The sequence below is a fragment of the Sprattus sprattus genome (genome assembly GCF_963457725.1).
Source record: "Sprattus sprattus genome assembly, chromosome: 2".
Classification (NCBI taxonomy): Eukaryota; Metazoa; Chordata; class Actinopteri; order Clupeiformes; family Clupeidae; genus Sprattus; species Sprattus sprattus.
In genome coordinates, this window is record NC_137921.1 from 14,668,793 (window position 1) to 14,688,732 (window position 19,940).

A 19,940-nucleotide genomic window follows, 5' to 3' on the forward strand; every position below is an offset into this window, starting at 1 on the left:
TGTTTTTATACATTTACATTTAGTCATTTAGCAGACGCTTTTATCCAAAGCGACGTACAAAGGAAAGAACAATCTAGCTTCGATAGGAAGACAGTAAATAGCCATAAAACGTTTGTGACAGATAGCATTGTTTGCCACTGTCAATGAGATGCTTGTGGAACATATAAAGCGCACGAATCTGTTTCGGAGGTCAAAGTTAAACGGAAGCCATCTTGTGATATACAAGACCAACTATGAGCCAAGCGTATCGTGTGTGTGTGTGTGTGTGTGTGTGTGAGTGTGTGTGTGTGTGTGTGTCATAGCAGCATTCCAGGGCTATGGCATGTGGGTTCAAGTAAAGTTTGAAGGAGTTCAGGAGTACAGTGGAAAGCTTGGCTGTTCCATTTGGCTCACTGCAATCAATATGCTTTTAAAAAGGCAATCCGGGAATGAGTACCACAGAGTACATTTTAGGCGCTCTGCCAATCAATTTGAGGATGGGGTTTCATTCCAAAGATCGATACATACTACACGGACAGGTTGGTCAGTAAACTGTAAACGAGAGGCATGCGTTTATAAGCTATGTACAAAAAAGAGACCGCTTCATTACCTGAAAGAACATTACAACATGATAATGTCCCGTATCTGTGAATGTGCTAAGGATATGAAAATTGTCTCCTCTATATAGGCTACGTAGTCTATAAGAAATATCTTTTGTGTGACTGGTATCTATATTGTATGCAAAGTGATCTTTTGGTTTGTTCAGGAGGATACAGCAGCAAGCATGCCCAGCTGATTATTCTGAATCGGATGCTATTTGGACCTGGACCGCCTCAGGCCCAGAACTGTTGTGACTAGCAGATAGAACTCCGTGGGAACTACGCTAGTTTCACTTTTAATTCGCCTAGACGTTTCTTATCTGCAGAGAGCCATCTTACTGACTCATGTTGCGGTTGGGTGATATACGAGGCTGGGCACAATGAGACACCCTGACAGGCCAACGGGGGGGGGGGGGGGGCACCTTGAATGCAATCCTGGCCATGCTGACAATAATCTCTCCATTGAAACTGTTTAGTCTCTTCTGCCACCTGGCGGACCAAACTAAAACTGCACACATTTACTCAATCATTCAGTCAATCACATGAAGTCAATCATTTAAAAAAGAGAGAGATATGCATAAGGACATCATTTTGTAGTCATCAAAAGACAAACAAACAACATGATACTCAGGCAGGTGAAAGTAAAAGTTATGCTGGATGCTTTGTTTTTTAATCATCAGTTATTCCACTTTCTTATTGATGAGATTAGACTATAAGATACAGATGTGTATCAACTACTACACTAAGCATAAGTAATACTCAGCAGATTTGACTACAGCTGATGCCCACTCCACTTGTGTGTTGTGACTGGCTTTAGAACATGCAACTCAGGATGTAATGGGTCCTCATGCGTGGATGTATAGAGTTAGGGCCACGTCTGTGGGAAGCTCGCTTGGCTTTGATGCGTGAGGCTTGAGGTAAAAGTCGTGTGCCACCAAACGCCCACATCCTCCTCCATCGGGTAAATCAATAAAACTTTCCTTGGGAAATTTGGCATCTATCTGCTCTTACAGGACAACCTGTGGGCTCACCTGGGCTCTGTAAAGCACATTGTTTTGGAGCTATATAAATAAAATTGTCACCTACTAGAACAGCCCTTGACTTAACTCATTAGAACCCACAATCTGGGTTCTAAGCAGATCCCCCTCCACTACAGCTTCCATAGGCATGTTAGTTGTCTGTCTCCACAAGGCTAGCCGCAAGGATGGGCCTGCAGCATCGAGGCGGCACCAGTGTTCTTCAAATGCACCAGTACGGGTACCTAAGGCCTTTGCCCCTCAACGGCACCGCCACATGGCTCAAGAAGAGTAGCCTCTTTCCCCAGACAGACTGGTGGTGGACTGTCAGATATCAGCATTATGTAATCCGGAAGCTGACGGTCATCTTCAAAAACAGACGGTATGAATTAAACTATTTTTAGAAAGATCCAGGGTTATTACTTGTACAACATGTACAATTCATGTCACTAAAACATCACTTCATTTCCAGATGGCACTTCCATTAGGCAACAAGCTGGAAACAAAAAAATCAGCTCTCCGCCCAGCAGCCGGCCTGCAGCATGGCAGTTTCGGGTCGAGAAATGTGCCCGTGAGAGGAGGCATCTCCCTCTCCCCACTCCCTCCTCCGACTCCCCCTACCCCTCTCCCCACTCCTAGCATAACCCCCGGCCCAAACCAAACCTAGGCTCCCCTAGACCAGGAGGTGATCATCATAACCATAGTAACTCCCCTACACCAGGAGGTGATCATCATAACCATAGTAACTCCCCTACACCAGGAAGTGATCATCATAACCATAGTAACTCTCCTACACCAGGAGGTGATCATCATCACCATAGTAACTCCCCTACACCAGGAGGAGATCATCATAACTCCCCTACACCAGGAGGAGATCATCATTACCATAGTAACTCCCCTACACTGAGGAAAGACCTGAGAAGGAACTACAGATAGAAGAGGGCTGGATTAGAGGTCAATGGATGTGTTGGGTGACCTTGGCATGGACAGCTCTGTGACTCATGCAGAGACATGACCCTATTCCTACTGCTCTGCTCAAGTCACACATCCCCACTCTCAGTCCTTTCATCACCAAAGTTGTTAACCTTTCCCTTCAGTCTGGCTATGTCCCACCTGCTCTCAAGGCTGCTGTCATCCGTCCCCTTCTCAAGAAGCCCACCCTGGACCCGGAGGTTCTAGCCAACTACAGGCCTATCTCAAACCTTGCCTTCCTGTCCAAGGTGTTAGAGAAGGTAGTTGCTTCTCAACTTCAGGGCCACCTCAAACACAACAACTTGTTTGAAAAATTTCAATCAGGATTTCGTTCAGCCCAAAGCACTGAAACAGCTTTGCTCAGGGTGACAAATGACCTGCTGGTGACAGCCGATGCAGGATCACCCTCACTCCTCATCCTCCTGGACCTGACTGCTGTATTTGACACAGTGGACCACACTATCCTCCTAGAGCGCCTCCACACCACCATTGGACTATCAGACTCTGCACTCAAGTGGTTTCAGTCCTACCTTTCTGGCAGAACTGAATATGTCTCACTGGGAAGTTGCAAGTCCAGACAGCTCCCTGTCTCCTGTGGTGTTCCGCAAGGGTTGGTCCTCGGCCCCATCCTCTTCATTATGTACATGCTCCCCCTCGGTCGCGTCATCAGCAGACATGGGATGTCTTTCCACTGTTATGCTGATGACACACGGCTTTATATAAAAACTGCCCCAAGCCCCACTGCAGCCATGTCATGTCTCACCGCCTGTCTTGGGGGGCTAAAGGCATGGATGAGCAACAACTTTCTCCAGCGTAATAGTAGCAAAACTGAAGCCCTTCTTGTTGGCACTCCACACCAGGTTCAGTCATCCTCCTTGACTCATCTCACCTTCGACAGCCAGGTCATCCCCCTCTCCTACACAGTCACTAATCTCGGAGTTAGGTTTGACTCTCACCTGAACTTTAATGATCATATAAAACACCTGTGCAAAACCTCTTTTTTTTAAATCTCCAAACTCCGCCCCACTTTAACCCTTTCAGATGCAGAGAAGCTTGTCCACGCCTTTATCTCCTCAAGACTGGACTATTGTAATTCCCTTTTCTATGGGATCACTGGCAAGAACATCCAGAAGCTGCAATACATCCAAAACAGCGCTGCCAGGATTCTGATGAAGGTCCGGAAATATGAGCACATAACACCACACTCACTACACTGGCTCCCTGTCTCTTTCCGGATTGACTACAAAGTCCTTATAATCACCCATACATGCATAAATGGCCATGCACCTCCCTACCTGCAAGAAATAATTACTCCCCAAACCTCCACCTGCACCCTCAGGTCTTCAAACAGCTTGCTCCTCCGCATCCCCAAAACCAAGCTCCGCACCATGGGCGACCGGGCCTTTTGCTCGGCAGCGCCACACTTATGGAACAGCCTTCCTGACCACCTAAGGGCAACGCAGACACTGTACTCCTTTAAAGCTGGACTTATAACATTTGTATTCAGGAAGGCATTTCTGGCCTTGTGTGAAATATTTTCTGTTATGCTTATGTTAACAATTTTTTTATTTTATTGTATTTTTATAGTTAGTTTCTAATATGTAGGCACTCTGAGATTCCTGTGAATGAAAAGTGCGTTAAAAATTATATGAATTATTATTATTATTATTATTATTAGAGGAGATCTCTACCACATTGCTATTTCTTCAAGGGATGAAAACTTGTATCAATATACGTACAGTTATTTTATTATGTGAACTTATTGTTTAATTATTGATTAAGAACTGTTTGTATGTATTTTCATTGATATTTAATAAAAAATAGAGACTAAAAGGTTTTTCAGTGTTTCCCTTATTGGAGCTGAATTGGTGAACTGTTTAATTGCTAATTTTGTTTACTAAATCATAGCCACGTTTTTTTGTTCAAGGATGGGGCAAAGCTTGACATTTTTTACAATATACGTTTTACAGTCCCTTATTGTTACAAATACAAATCAAGCAAGTAACATCAGCTAGCACGGTGACGTTAGCATTAATGATATAGGAGTGTGCACTTGTTATACGCAGCTAATGACCAACCTTCCATGCAGACTCCCCCCTAACATTCTCTGTACTTATAGTCCTCAAAAACATTCAATCCTCTTTGAATTTGAGCTGGTTAAGACATGTAATACTCTCTCTGTGCTGCGGTCACTCCTACCTACATTTAGAGCACATTTCATCAATCTTGTTAAAAATTATAGGATAAGACCAGTTCAGGGATGCTGGAAGTGTCCCTGCTTACCAGTGAGACTAGTATATGTGCAGGTTTTGTGTGTGTGAGTAAGTGTGTCTGTGTGTGTGTCCATGAAAGCATGCACTTATGTGTGTTCAGCCATTTTCTTTCCATAATCCCTGCACCCTGTAGCAGAACAGAACAATACCTGTATCTAGACAGGTGAAACTGAGCGACACCTGCTCAGGTAAACCAAACACCGTCGCCAGCAAAGCTTCAGGATGACTCACAGTCTGTCCGTGGGGAGGCTTCTAACTTGGAGCACCTCATTTTTCAACCGTACCTGCAAAAAGGGACAAAATGGTGGAAATGAGAGCATAGATAATTCCACGGTGAGTAACTACTCCAAACTCTACACACCTATTACATGTTTTGCCACTTATATTTCATCTGCTGGTGTTTGGAATCCTTGACAATCTCTGCAGTTTTGCTTCATCAACACTAATGCTGCTGAAGTGTTGAGGATAGCTTTATTTGTGTGACAGCTGTAATCTGTTCTGGTTTGGTCAAACAAATGTTCATAGATTTTAATTTTCATAGATTACATTTTCATACAGCTCTCAGAAAACGTTTTACCTGATGGACTGTATATCTGTTGACAGATAACTTTTAAATCATTCTGCAGTATACAAATCTGTTGGCTTTTTTTTTTTTTTTTTTTTGGAAAATGGCTATTGACATTCTCCATTTTGGCTTACACAGCCTGGATGAGTCAGCTATTTGACAGCCTTGCAACCTGCTGATATAAATACAAAAAAACTCTTAGGGTGGTCTTATGACGAAAAACTGATCAAATATGAAGAGCATCATATCCAGTGTATCAGAATAAGATCATGGCCAAGGCTAAGGTTTTGTAGACGTCTTTTCTGTCTTTATCTGTATCTAATATCATATATCATTTATTCATTTTCCATTGATCCACACGGTACTGTATTGCCCATTTAAAGCCAGATGGCATTCCCCTGCTGAGGAAGCTGTGTTATGCTGTGGGGGGCATCCCCTATCAGATCACCAACATCGCCATCGGCTTCTGCCTGCAGGTCTTCCTTCTGGACGTGGTGAGGGTAAGCGCAGCTCTGAGTAGCTTTTAGCCACGGTTGTACCACTCTTCACACCACGTTGACAAAAACACTTACAGTACAGTTCACCTGTATCCTGGACGTGGTGAGGGTACCCGTAGCTCACTCGCCACTCATCAGTGCGAGTTTCTAAAGGTTTTCTGATTCGCTTTTAGCCGGAGTTTAAGCCCAGCTCAACCCTTCACACCACATTGAAAAAAGTGTCTGAAATAATCAATAGATGGGCTGTAGCTGTGAATGCAAGACCACAATTTATTCTGTGCCCATCTCACCGTGCTCTCTGGTCAAAGTAATATGAAAAGAAATAATATAGAAATAATATCAGTGGTGTGATGGTCAAAGGTTTGGTGCCCCCTGAATATAAACACACATCCATATAGCAGAAGTACTTTAAATGTGCAGATAATTAACCATAAAGGTTGCATATTTATTTTACACTTGTAATCTGTATAAATCTATATAAAATAAAGGTAAATGTGTCTGTATGTTTGAACACAGATGGAGGCCTCCTTTGTCTCTCTGATACTGTTCCTGAGTCGGGCGTGGGATGCCATCACCGACCCCCTGGTGGGGTACCTGGTGAGCCGCACCCCCCACACCCCCACTGGCAAGCTCCTCCCATGGTGGGTAAGGACGTGTGGTTGGGTGTGGTTGCATAGGCTGTCGGTCACTAACATCCTGTACTGTTTTTGATCAGAGGTATTCCGGTTTGCTCATCAGATTTAATTACCAGAATAGTCAATGTCCAGATAATCGTTACATTTCCAGTTCTGTGTAGGGTTTAGTTAGTTGGTTAGTCATGATCCACGAGATAACTAAATTAAAGTAATTATTTGAATTTAAAATCTTTACATCTGAAGGAAAAAATTAGTGTGATTTATCACGGTGTACAGCCAGGTACATCCTGGTTGTATGATGCTAGTCCTGGTTGTCATGGTCTGGTCCTGGTTGTCATGGTCTGGTCCTGGTTGTCATGGTCTGGTCCTGGTTGTCATGGTCTGGTCCTGGTTGTTATGGTCTGGTCCTGGTTGTCATGGTATGGTCCTGGTTGTCATGGTCTGGTCCTGGTTGTTATGGTCTGGTCCTGGTTGTCATGGTCTGGTCATGGTTGTATGAGTCTGGTTTTCCATTCCAGGATGGTGATCTCCACGCCTCTGGGGATCCTGTCCTACATCCTGCTGTGGTCGGCCCCGGGGGGCTCAGACTCTCTGGCCTCCAGCATCCCCTGGTACCTCATCACCAGCTGCCTGTTTCAGACGTTCATGAGTGTGAGTTTCCCACTGTCTCTAACAGACTGCACTTTCATGAGTTTCCCCCACGTCTCTAACAGAGAGTCTTTAACAGGAGTGTGACTTCCCCCCTGTCTTTAACAGAGAGTGTAGCTGTGTTTTCATGAGTGTGAGTTGTCGTCGTCCCTAACCCGTCCTTTAGATGTGGACTCCCGTAGTTCACTTCAGAGTTCATGCACTGGCAAACTTTGGAACCTGAATCTGAACGTCCACATTTGTAGCTTGATGCACTGAATGTATTCTCCTACATGAGATGTTGACTGGAAGACAGAACTGCTTCACTTACATGTACACTTTATTCATTTTTGGCAAGTCACAAAACAAACCTGGATGAACTCTTCAGTGCCTCTCTTAAATGACTGGACACATTTCCTTTGGCTGATGAAGCGTGGCTGATCAGGGGTAAATGTAAAACACACTGGATAGGGCTCCTCTATAGCCACAGTCATGACATCACTTAAACTCTACATGCAACACCTCATGTCTTAACATGTGACCATGTCTTACCATGTTACCCTATGCCTTACCATGTTACCCTATCCCTTAACATGTTACCCTATGCCTTACCATGTTACCCTATGCCTTACCATGTTACCCTATGTCTTACCATGTTACCCTATGCCTTAACATGCTACCCTATGCCTTAACATGTTACCCTTTGCCTTACCATGTTACGCTATGCCTTACCATGTTACTCTTTGCCTTACCATGTTACCCTATGCCTTACAATGTTACCCTATCCCTTAACATGTTACCCTATGCCTTACAATATTACCCTATCCCTTAACATGGTACCCTATGCCTTAACATGTTACCCTATCCCTTAAAATGTTACCCTATGCCTTACCATGTTACCCCGTGCCCCACCCCTTCCAGTGTTACCATGTGCCCTACACCTCCCTCAGCATGTTCCTGGGTGGACACCAGAGAGACAGAGACTCAGCCACAGCCTACAGTAAGAGATCCTGCCCAGTTATACTGCTCCCCAGTGCTTCCCTTACTCAGCACTAAACCCTCCTCTTGTGCTGTATTATTCTAACAAGCTCTTTCTGTAAGTGGAAGCCTTAGTGTTGGGGTGTGGAGCTGTTGTCAGTGTTTCAGAGCTCCCAGTGGCTTTCTGGAGTAGAGCCTTGGCATTGTGTTTCTTCCGCTGGTTTACAATGCAATTTCATCATTGATTTGCTTGGCTCTTTCACTCTCTTTCTTTCTCTTTCATGCCGTCTCCTATCATTCTTCCACTCTGTTTACCACACTCCCTTTCCTCCTCTCCTCATTCTCTATCCCTCTCCTCTCCTTATTATCTATCTCTCTATCCCTCTCCTCTCCTTATTCTCTATCTCTCTATCCCCCTATCCCTCTCCTCTCCTTATTCTCTATTTCTCTATCCCCCTATCCCTTTCCTCTCCTCACTCTCTATCCCTCTCCTCCCCTCACTGTCTATCTCTCTATCTCTCCTTTCTCCCCCGCCTCCCTCTCTCTCTGTCTCCCTCACTCCCTCTCTCGCTCTCTTTGCTTCCCTCTGTCTCTCTCTCTCCTCAACTCACTCTCTCCCTTTACTCCTCCTCACTAATAGGGATGTGTTTGGAGATGCTGGCCATGTTGTTCAGCTCAGTGGTACAGGGCCAGGTCATGAAGGTGTTTTACACGGAGCGAGATCGCGTCTGCCTGACCGAGGACCAGGTCTTTGAGCAGGTCCACAGCACCACAACTCCCGTTCACCCTTCTCTCCCAAACACGGTGAACAAGCATCATTTTCACTGGTTCATTCGTTTGACTAGTTGACACATAATGTTTTTCGAACCTGCAGGAAGCAGTGCAGCAGTATTCATACCCTGCTCATAGCCTGTTAAACAAGTCTGTATAACCAGTACAGACTTCAAGACATTTCTTGTATGTGTTGATGTTAAGATGGAATGAAGATGATATTATGATTTCACGGATGATTCTACAAGCAAAATTAAATTAAAATTAAATAGCACCTAAACAATACAATTCAATGTACAGTACCAGTCAAAAGTTTGGACACACCTTGAATTTTTTAGAGAAATGTTTTCTTTACTTTTATTATTTTCTACATTGTAGATTAATACTGAAGACATTTAAACTATGAAATAACGCATATGGAATGACGTACTAAACAAAAAAGTGTTATCTACCATGTAGAAAATAATAAAACTAAAAGTAAAGAAAAAACTTCTCCAAAAAAGAGAAGGTGTGTCCAATCTTTTGACTGGTATTGTACATTAATGATGTTCTCATTATAGAATGACTAGAGAGGGGATTTAGTATTTTCCTTTAGCTGTTCTTCTCTCTACAGCTGCCTAACTGCATAGCTTAGCGGCTGATGCCAAAAGGCGTTCCCAGGGGTGTCTGGTTCCCCTGTGATTAGCTGGCCTTTGTTTGGGTGTGTTTGAAAGGTGCTGGGTGGGTTTGAAAGGTTCTGGGTGTGTTTGGAAGGGTGTGCTGTGTGTCACTAATGTAATTGCCTGCTGGTGTTTAAGTGCATTTATGCATGTTTCAAGAATGTGTAACTGCACGTTGATGTGTGTGTGTGTGTGTGTGTGTGTTTCGTGTGAGCGTGCGTGTGTGTTTGTGTATGTGTCTGTGTATGTGTCTCTGTGTGCGTGTATGTGTGTATGTTTCTCTGTGTGTGTGTGTGCGTGTGTGTATGTGTGTGTATGTGTCACTGTGTGCGTGTGTGCGTGTATGTGTCTGTGTATGTGTCTCTGTGTGCGTGTGTGTATGTTTCTCTGTGTGTGTGTGCGTGTGTGTATGTGTGTGTATGTGTATATTTCTGTGTGTGTGTGTGTGTGTGCGTGCGTGCTTGCATGAGTGCGTGTGTGTGTATGTTTCTATGTGTGTGTGCGTGCGTGTGTGTGTGTTTGTTGATTAATCAGAGGAAGGCCTTCATGACCTCTGCTATGGTCCTGGGAAGCATCTACTTCCTATGCAGCCTGACTCTCTTCCTGGGAGTGAAAGAACAGCATGGTGAGGCAAAGAGACGTCCCTTACCACATCAACCATTATGATCTCCATGCAAATAAACTGACATATTTAATAAAGAAATATAGTTTAGTACAAGATCATATCATAAACATGTACAAGGACATACATACATAAAAGTTTGTTATCTGAAGGATGCACATCACTCATATAGATGACACTGATCTGAACAGTCTTCAGGCCTCTTTGTGCTGTTGTGATTCTCTAAACATGTTATGGTCTCTCTCTCTCTCTCTCTCTCTCTCTCTCTCTCTTTCTCTTTCTCTCTCTCTCTCCAGTTCCTGTCCGCTCTGAGGAAGAGAAGCGTCTGCCCTATTTCTCCAGTCTGAAGATGCTTGTGCGTCACACCCCATACACACGCCTGGTCCTTGGGTTCCTCTTCTCCTCTCTCGCCTTCCAGGTCAAACATCTCTACCTCTGACTGTTTCATAGCTCGTTCACCTTCATTGTCTGTTATTGTGCAAGTGTGTTTATGCATGGTACAAGGATATGAGAGACTGTGTGTGTGTGTGTGTGTGTGTGTGTGTGTGTGTGTGTGTGTGTGTGTGTGTGTGTGTGTGTGTGTGAAAAATGATAAAGTCATAAAAATGCCTGAATTATGCAGTTTATCATAAACATAAACATTTCTCCGTAAGGACACAAAAACATTATATACATTTTAGTACTTCCTCTTTAATATTAAATCGACAACCAACTCACCAACCAAGTGTGTCTTGAAATATTCATGTGAACTAAAAGTTTCATTGAAAACACATGGTTCCGTATATGTTTGCTTAAATACTTCCTCCATGTCACATGTACATTCTTATTTCAAACTCATATACCTCTGAGTGTGTGTGTGTGTGTGTGTGTGTGTGTGTGTCCAGATGTACATCCTTATTTCAAACTCATGTTCTGTCATTTGGGTGTGTGTGGTGTGTGTGGTGTGTGTGTCCAGATGTCCTTGGGGAACTTTGCCTTATACTGCACGCATGCCTCTGGCCTTGGGCCCCAGTTCCAGTACATCATACTCGTGCTCCTGGTGAGTAAAGCCCTGCAGAGACCATCAGTGCCCCACCCACCCCACACACCATCAACACCACCAGTGCCCACCCACCCCACACACCATCAACACCACCAGTGCCCCACCCACCCCACACACCATCAACACCACCAGTGCCCCACCCACCCCACACACCATCAACACCACCAGTGCCCAGCCACCCCACACACCATCAACACCACCAGTGCCCACCCACCCCACACACCATCAACACCACCAGTGCCCCACCCACCCCACACACCATCAACACCACCAGTGCCCCACCCACCCCACACACCATCAACACCACCAGTGCCCCACCCACCCCACACACCATCAACACCACCAGTGCCCCACCCACCCCACACACCATCAACACCACCAGTGCCCCACCCACCCCACACACCATCAACACCATCAGTGCCCCACCCACCCCACACACCATCAGTGCCCCACCCACCCCACACACACCACCAGTGCCCCACCCACCCCACAAACAGCATCATTTTTAGGGTTCCTTTAAGCCCTCGTCATGTAAGCCCTGGAGCTGTTTTAATTCCCTGCTTTCTTTCCGTGTTCAGCTGCTTAAAAAGCCTGAACTCTTACTCTCTTACTGTCTTACTCTTAGAAATGACATCAGTAATACCCACTGAGCTTTCATAACTGAAATCCAGCTGTAAGTCATTAGGTGTCAAGGTCAAAAATACATCTGCAGGTCTCTTTCACAGGTTCTATACAATAGTGTTAGACTTAATTGTTTTCTAACCAGTAGTGCCATTGTAACACATTTGCCATGGTTAAATTAGTCTGTGCTTTAGTGCTTTTATTTTGGTATTTTGTGGGTGTGTATGCAAGTCACGTGGGTATTGAATGAATGAATATACGTACCTGGGCACCCAGGCACGTGCACAGATAGACCCCAGCTGGTGCTCAAGCACCAGCCCTTGTGCCCTGGTTGAGAAAAAGTGCCCTTTTTTCGTGAGACCAATAATTTTTTTCAATCATCAATATTTCTAGAATAGAAATTAGTCTCTCGTCATCAATTCCCCCAAATGTGTTTTGATATCTGACGGGGCATTTATTTGGAGTTCTTGTGAGAATTTTGCCCCGACATGCTCCGCGGCATAGACATACAATAAGTATTCTTTGCTCTGCGGTGCTCACAAGCCCCCTCCGCGCCCATCCCTCCTCATCCCCCACATCAATGTTGAGCGGCAGGCCAACAGGTTCAGCCTAGTTCTTCACTGACCTGCATCAGACAAACAGGTAATGACGGTGTTTGTGCAATCCCCCGACGTTGTATAAATTAACAACATTAGTGCCGCTGAAAACAATACGTCTGAAAACCGGACTGGTCCGACGTTTCCTAAAAAAATTAACAGACAACTAACTTGATTTCAAAGCATTGTCCAGCTGTTTACTGACGTTTGTCAGGTGTAATGACATTATTTGTCTGAAAGTGCATATTTTGTGTTGTATAAATGCCGTTTAAACTATTTCGAGAGTATGTTGAATGTTTGTTTATAAATGTCACGAGAATTCACAGCTAGAAAATAGCAGGTAAACTATGCTAGCTCTCGGGGTCATGCTATCCTTGTCCCTCATTGTTTAACGTGATATTTATGTATCTCTTCGTTTTGCCTGTTTTACAACGACAACCAGAATTTGTCCTCCCAAAAAATTATGAAGGGCGGTCATTCCAAAAGCATTGGTTTTCTAAAAATGGGTGGCTGGAGTATTCCCCAAGTTCAGATTTGATGCACAAGCATGGTGAGGTGGACCAATTACAGAAAAAGGCACCCCAGACATCATTTGATGTATCAGACGTTAAGGGAGTGGAAGCCAGAGAGCGAGAGATATTTAATTTCATTAATAATTTTGGTGGTGGGCGCCCTTTTTTTTTTTTTGAGCACCTGCCCCCCAAAATGTCTGTGCACGTGCCTGTGGGCACCTGTAGTAGTATGGCGAGGGGGTGAGTAGGGAGAGCACATTTTTTGTTGACTGCTCAAATACTGCCTTTTGAAACTTTCGAATGGATTTTATGGACTAAGAAGATGAATTTCATGCATATTTATTATCGCCACTTTGCACAGAAGCACCTGCACTTTATACCTGTTTCAATGAAGATGTATTAATAAATGGAAGAAATCTTAACCTCCGGATTGGACATTGGAATTGTTTTTAGCGCGTCACCCAAGTGAATCTCCCTTTCTTAGCCTCTCAGCGACATTCAGTTGTTGCCGCAACAAGTATGTCACACACACACACACACACACACACACACACACACACACACACACCACAGCAATACACCATACACCATACACACAATCCATCCACCATCTTGTTTTCCTTTCCTGTTTTTACTATAGAGAAGCCAAGTTTAACCACTGCATGTAAAAATTATTGTTATGTCTCTGTGTTATGTGTGGTGTGTTGTTTGTTATGTGTCGTGTGTCGTGTGTTATGTGTCGTGTGTCGTGTGTTATGTCTCAAGTGTTATGGGTCGTGTGTGGTGTGTTGTGTGTTATGGGTCGTGTGTGGTGTGTTGTGTGTTATGTGTCGTGTGTTGGGTGTCGGGTGTCATTCTGTCGTGTGTTATGTCTCATGTGTTATGTGTCGTGTGGTGTGTTGTGTGTTATGTGTTATGTGTCATGTCTCGTGTGTTGTGTGTCGTGTTTATCGGTCCTGTCTCATGTGTCATCTCTCATGTTCCTTCACAGTTATCAGCATCCATCTCTGTGCCTCTATGGCAGGTGCTCCTGGTGAGGGTGGGCAAGAAGACTACACTGCTCATCGGACTCCCTGTGAGCTGCCTCTCTTCCTAGCGTGGATGCCATCTGCTGTGGCATGGCGTGTGTGTGTGTGTGTGTGTGTGTGTGTGTGTGTGTGTGGTCATCAGGGGATAGCCTTTGTGTGCCTCATATCTGTCTCTTTATGTGTGTGTGTAGTTATATGTGTGTGTATTTATGTGTGTGGGTGTGGTCATCAGGGGATAGCCTTTTTGTGCCTTAAATCTGTCTCTTTATGTGTGTGTGTAGTTATGTGCGTGTGTATTTATGTGTGTTTGTGTGTGGGTAATGCCTAACAGAGGACAGGCTCCTTGTGTGTCGTATTTGTGTGTATATGTGTGTGTGTGTGTTGTGTGTGATGGTTTCCTTGCTCTTCATGCTGTGTGTGTGTGTGTGTGTGTGTGTGCGTGCGTGCATGTGTGTGTGTCTCTCTACAGCTGCTCATCCCTGCCCTGGTAGTGCTGGTGTCGGTGCCCAGTAACCTGGCTGTGTTCATGGTCATGAGTGTCCTCAGTGGAAGCAGCCTGGCCACCCTCTTCCTGCTTCCCTGGTCAGTCACCCCAGTCCTTCACTCATTACTACACACACACACATCAACACACACATCAATACACACACAAACACACACACACACAAACATACATCAACACACACACACACACACACACACACACACACACACACACACACACACACACACACACACACACACACACACACACACACACACACACACACACATCAACACACACACACACACACAAATCAACACACACACACACACACACATACATCAACACACAAACACACACACACAAACATACATCAACACACACACACACACACATACATCAACACACACACACACACACACACATCAACACACACATCAACACACACACACACACACACACACACACACACACACACACACACACACACAGAGACACAGAACAGAATGGTAATTACTAATTGGTGTGGATTTCAGCTGTGTGTTTGTGTGTGTGCGTTTGTGTGTGTGCGTGTGTGTGTGCCTACGTGCGTGCGTGTGTGTGTCTGTGTGTGTGTGTGTGTGTGTGTGTGTGCGCGCGTACGTGTGTGTGTGTTAGGTCCATGCTGCCGGATGTGGTGGATGACTTCACCCTAAAGAACCCGTCCTTGAGGGAGATGGAGCCTCTGTTCTTCTCCTGTTATGTGTTCTGCAATAAGCTGGGAGGAGGCCTGTCCATAGGCTTCTCCACTATGGTCCTCCAGTGAGTCTCCACACCAGCTGCTGCACCTCCTCCTGCTGCACCTCCTCCTGCACCTCCTCCTCCTCCTCCTGCACCTCCTCCTCCTCCTCCTGCACCTCCTCCTCCTCCTGCTGCTCCTCCTCCTTTCTATCAGGGCTCCACCTGCTGCTCCTCATCCTCCTCCTCCTGCACCTCCTCCTGCACCTCCTCCTCCTCCTGCACCTCCTCCTCCTCCTCCTGCACCTCCTCCTCCTCCTCCTGCACCTCCTCCTCCTCCTGCTGCTCCTCCTCCTTTCTATCAGGGCTCCTCCTGCACCTCCTCCTCTCTATCAGGGCTCCTCCTGCTGCTCCTCATCCTCCTCCTCCTGCACCTCCTCCTCCTCTCTATCAGGGCTCCTCCTTCTGCTGCGCCTGGAAATGACCTCTTTTCTGTGTCCTATGCTGGGCCACCAATAGTATTGTTTTATTCAGCACAGCTGTCAGTAGCTTCTATTCTTCTCTTTCACACTAATATTATTCAATATTATTTTACTGTTTCCAAACATTGCGTGTATCATCTCCTCTCTCTATCTTTCTGTCTCTCCCCCTCTGTCCTCTCTCTCTCTATTTTCTCTCTCTCCCCCTCGCTCCCTCTCTTTCTCTCTCTCTCTCTCTCTCTTTCTCTCTCCCTCTCTCCCTTTATCTCCCCCTCTCTCTCTCTGTGAGTCACACACGCAACCTCACACTCGCCCACTCATGCTATCACACTGCTGCTCACACGTCTGTGTTTCTGCCCTGCAGCTTTGCAGGCTACAAGGCTGGTGCCTGTAGCCATGGCGATGGAGTAATAACAGCATTGCAGGTGTTGTTTGCGCCCGTGCCTATTGGCCTGTTGGTGCTGGGGTTGGTCTTCTTCTGCCTCTACCCCATCGATGAGGCACGCCAACGGCAGAGCCAGAGCCAGAGCCCCACCAATCAGGAACAGGCAATGTGAGTTCTACAGCAGCATTCTAAATCTTCATTCTCTATTTGGTTCAACTTCAACTTTGCCCTATGCACATGTGTTGGCAATTCATCTTTCTTCTGTGACGGTTTTGGGTATATTTGTGTAAGGGTGTCTCTGTGTGTGTGTGTGTGTGTGTGTGGGTGTATTAGTAATTAGGAATTAAGCTTCTAATAAAGAGTAAATAGGGCCTGAGACTGTGGGAAAGAGAGAGAGAGAGAAAGAAAGAGAGGGAGAGAGAGAAAGAGAGAGAGGAAAATAGTATGATACTGATTTCTGTGTTTTTGGCAGTCCTGAAGCAGTCACCTGCTCCACAGACGTGGACATGCAGAGTGCAACACAGAGTGTTTCCCTAGAGCGGCCATCTCTCAACTCCAGAGGTCAACGTTCAAAGTCAAACCGGAGCCACTTATCTGATCGCATGACAAAAACACCCTCTCAGAACTCAAGGCACAGTTTCTCTTTGCACGGTTCGCAGAGACAAGCATACACGGAACCTCTCAGCCAAAACCAAGGACGGGACAGGACAAGGACAAGCTCACAGAGGCATACCAGCATCTCTAAACACGCATCACATTCGCATTCAATCATACTCAATTCAAACCTCGTTTCCCATGAGCCTCAGTGTGATGACTCACAGTCCGTTAGGGCAAAGGTGACATGGGTGTAGAAATATACTGTATCTGACATCAGAACAACAGAAGAGGTAATTTTTTCTTTTCAACTTTTCAAACTCGGCCAAAAGACCTCAAGAGATTTGATGAATCAGATGTTGTTTGTAGTGAATTTAATCTAAAATTATTAGTTTGCTTGGTTTAGATAGGTTCGTCATTTAAATACCAACCACTGCAGGTTCTACTAGAAATAATGAACTGACACAAAATCATCTTGTATTGGGGTATTGGGGAAGTTGTCACAATTTGATTTTAGTCCAATTTTAAGGATCTTTGAATCAAACTATCTGGATATTAAAGAAAATGCAGAGACGTTATGGAACATGGAATCTCTTTTTACCTCACAGCGACCTCAGGCCCGCGTGTCCGTGTGTGTGTCCTGTGACGCCTCCATATATCTACGTGTGTGTTGCAGTGTGTCGCTTGTGCTATTAAAATCTGACAACAATCTCTCCTAACCTCACAGACACCTCCACTTAGTGTATACTAACTAAACTCAACAGGCACAGGCTTAGTCAGAGCTCTGATTGAGGACCTCTTGGGAATACCAGACGCTGGAAACCCGCACTCCATTAGGAGGTTGATCTCTCTGAAACGCTACGGCTGAATTTCATTTCATCTCAGCAAGGAATGAGAGTTGAAGAGCGGAGATAAAAAAAACAACATTAAAGCATCTGCCTCTACCAATCACATCACCACACTCTCGTACAGTTCCTTCCTCTGAGGAGTTTGTATTCACAGTACAGATGACATAATACAGCCCACGTTATACACGTGTTTGGTTTAGAAAGGTCTTTATTTTTAAAAGAACAACAAATGACTTAATCTTTATCTTTAATGATCATAGCCTTCTGTTTGTCGGTCTTCTGTTTTATTATCTCACAAACCACACACTCCCCGTCCCCACACTCCACTGGTTAAATGGCTTTATCATAAACAAGCGTTGTTCAGTAACTCTGTGTAAATTAAAAATTTAATTTTTCAGCCTTGCAATGTAGCAGGAAGCAGCTGAGCCCCCCTCTGGATCAGACGAGAGACAGATCAGTTCTATCTCAGGAGCTAACCAGAAACTTGGATATGTGTCAACACAACCATACAATAAATATTTTTGTTTACAAAAAATACTTTTTGAGTCTTTTCATCTATTCATTAATGATGGAAATGACATAGTTTATGACTTTTTCAGGATTGATGTGATGAATTCAGTTCCATACAACATTCCAATAGTTCATTTAACAGCAATCAAATGCTTAGTTTATTTAATCATTTCATTCCATACACATTTCTTGCAGACACGGTGCGTTTATGCAAACTGAACAAGCGTTCAAAGCTCTAAAGGGTTTATCTTTGAGAACCCTGAGAGCCATATCCAGTGCTGTTTTGTTTTTTCATTCATCGGAGCTCAATCTCAATGTCGCAGAAAGACAAGAGGGAAAGATGTTTATTGTTGCTTTACAGGTTATGTTAGAGTCATTGCTTTTCTGAATCTTTTACTATTTAAAAATGCATAAATCTTTCATCGAAGTAAAGTAGCACAAAAGAAACATCTACCGGAACTCCCCCGTGGGAAAGTCAACTGGACGCATGCAACGCAACCCTGCTTCCAGCCACTGCCAACCCCCTCTCCCTTAAAGTGAATCATAGTGCAAAACAAAAGAGCATAACCAAGAAATACTGCAGAACACAAGTCAACATCACCCATTCTTCAACTTAATCAAACATAGCACAATGCCCTTGTTCTGATACCTAAATGTAGTCTAGCCTTAGTCTCGTCTAGACTTGTATCTAAGTGATGGGGGAGGGAACCTAAGAGGAAGGACTGAGTTCACTAAAGTCTAGATCAAAGCTGTTGAAGTTGATAATCCTAGATTCTACAGTAGTTCCACATCACACTGTATTTACAAATTGAAAATGGGAACAGCAAGTGCTCCCGTTTTCTAAGTTAGGGACAGGTAGGGGGGAATAAAAGGTCTTTGCTGAATCCAAGAACTTGTTGTGATTTTATCCTCACCTGAGATAAACCTTGTCCTGAGGGTCACAAACTCAAGGTTTAAAATCCACGGTGGATTCAGATAAAACTCCCATCCTGGCACCCCCAGCTTCCCCCCTTTTAAAGCCCAGTGTCATAAGTGTAGAGAGCCTCTCCTTACTAGCCGTACTGGGAGCCCTGTACAAGTGTGTCTCCTTAGCAACCATACTGAGAACACACTGAAAACATTCCACTGTTCAAAAACATTCTCACTCTAATGCATTTGTTTTTGAACTGTACATCAGATTTATGTTTAAAATGTCCCAGTCCCCAAGAATACATTATTTTTCCAAAAAACATGGATAGGATGCACAACGACTCCTAAACAGAGAGCTAGCCGCTAATCTCAGGGATTAACTCAGCATAATCCCAATCCAGGGTGCTGGGGCAGATGAGGAAGTCAGGGGCTGGGCAAAGGAGGGAGAGTTCAAGGACTATTCCAGCTGTTTTATTCAGGACAGCAACATCTGTTACCTCATCAGACTAGTTTGGTAGTGGCTGTGGTGCAGTGGACTTGAGGAGACAATGGAAACTTGAAAGAGAAAGGTGCGGAGGGATTGTGTACAGAAGTCATCCCGTGTTGTTGGAGGAGAGGTGTTGGTGTTTGTGCAGGAGGCTGGCCAGAGCTGGTCCCCATTCAGCAGCTGAGTCTGGACAAGATCTCCACTAGATCAGGTTCATGTCTGAGCTGTGTGTGCGCGTGTACGGTGTGTGTGTGTGTGTGTGTGTGTGTGTGTGTATGTGTGTGTGTGTGTGTGTGTGTGTGTGTGTGTGTGTGTGAGAGAGAGAGAGAGTGTGGTTGAGTGTCCGTATGTAGTGTGTGTGTGAGAGACAGTGTGTGTGTGTGTGAGAGAGTGTGTGTGTGAGATAGAGTGTGTGTGAGTGTGCGTGTGTAGTGTGTGTGTGTGTGTGTGAGTGTCCGTATGTAGTGTGTATGTGTGTGTGTGATCTGAACTAAACCTGTTTCTGACTCATCTGTCTATCTGGGTTGAGATGTTT

At 44.8% G+C, this 19,940-nt stretch overlaps 1 protein-coding gene across 1 annotated transcript; it reads left to right on the plus strand.

Moving 5' to 3' along the window:
- Positions 1 to 1,782: 1,782 nt before the first annotated feature.
- On the plus strand, positions 1,783 to 16,229 carry mfsd2al2 (major facilitator superfamily domain containing 2a-like 2; the record flags this gene model as incomplete). Its single annotated transcript, XM_080858556.1, has 14 exons — positions 1,783 to 1,976; positions 2,655 to 2,766; positions 5,788 to 5,904; positions 6,418 to 6,542; positions 7,055 to 7,187; positions 8,085 to 8,163; positions 8,782 to 8,900; positions 10,106 to 10,196; positions 10,490 to 10,611; positions 11,149 to 11,232; positions 13,956 to 14,039; positions 14,462 to 14,574; positions 15,134 to 15,277; positions 16,037 to 16,229. The coding sequence occupies 14 exons, from the start codon at positions 1,783 to 1,785 to the stop codon at positions 16,227 to 16,229; spliced, it is 1,710 nt and encodes a 569-aa protein (XP_080714682.1).
- Positions 16,230 to 19,940: the final 3,711 nt, after the last annotated feature.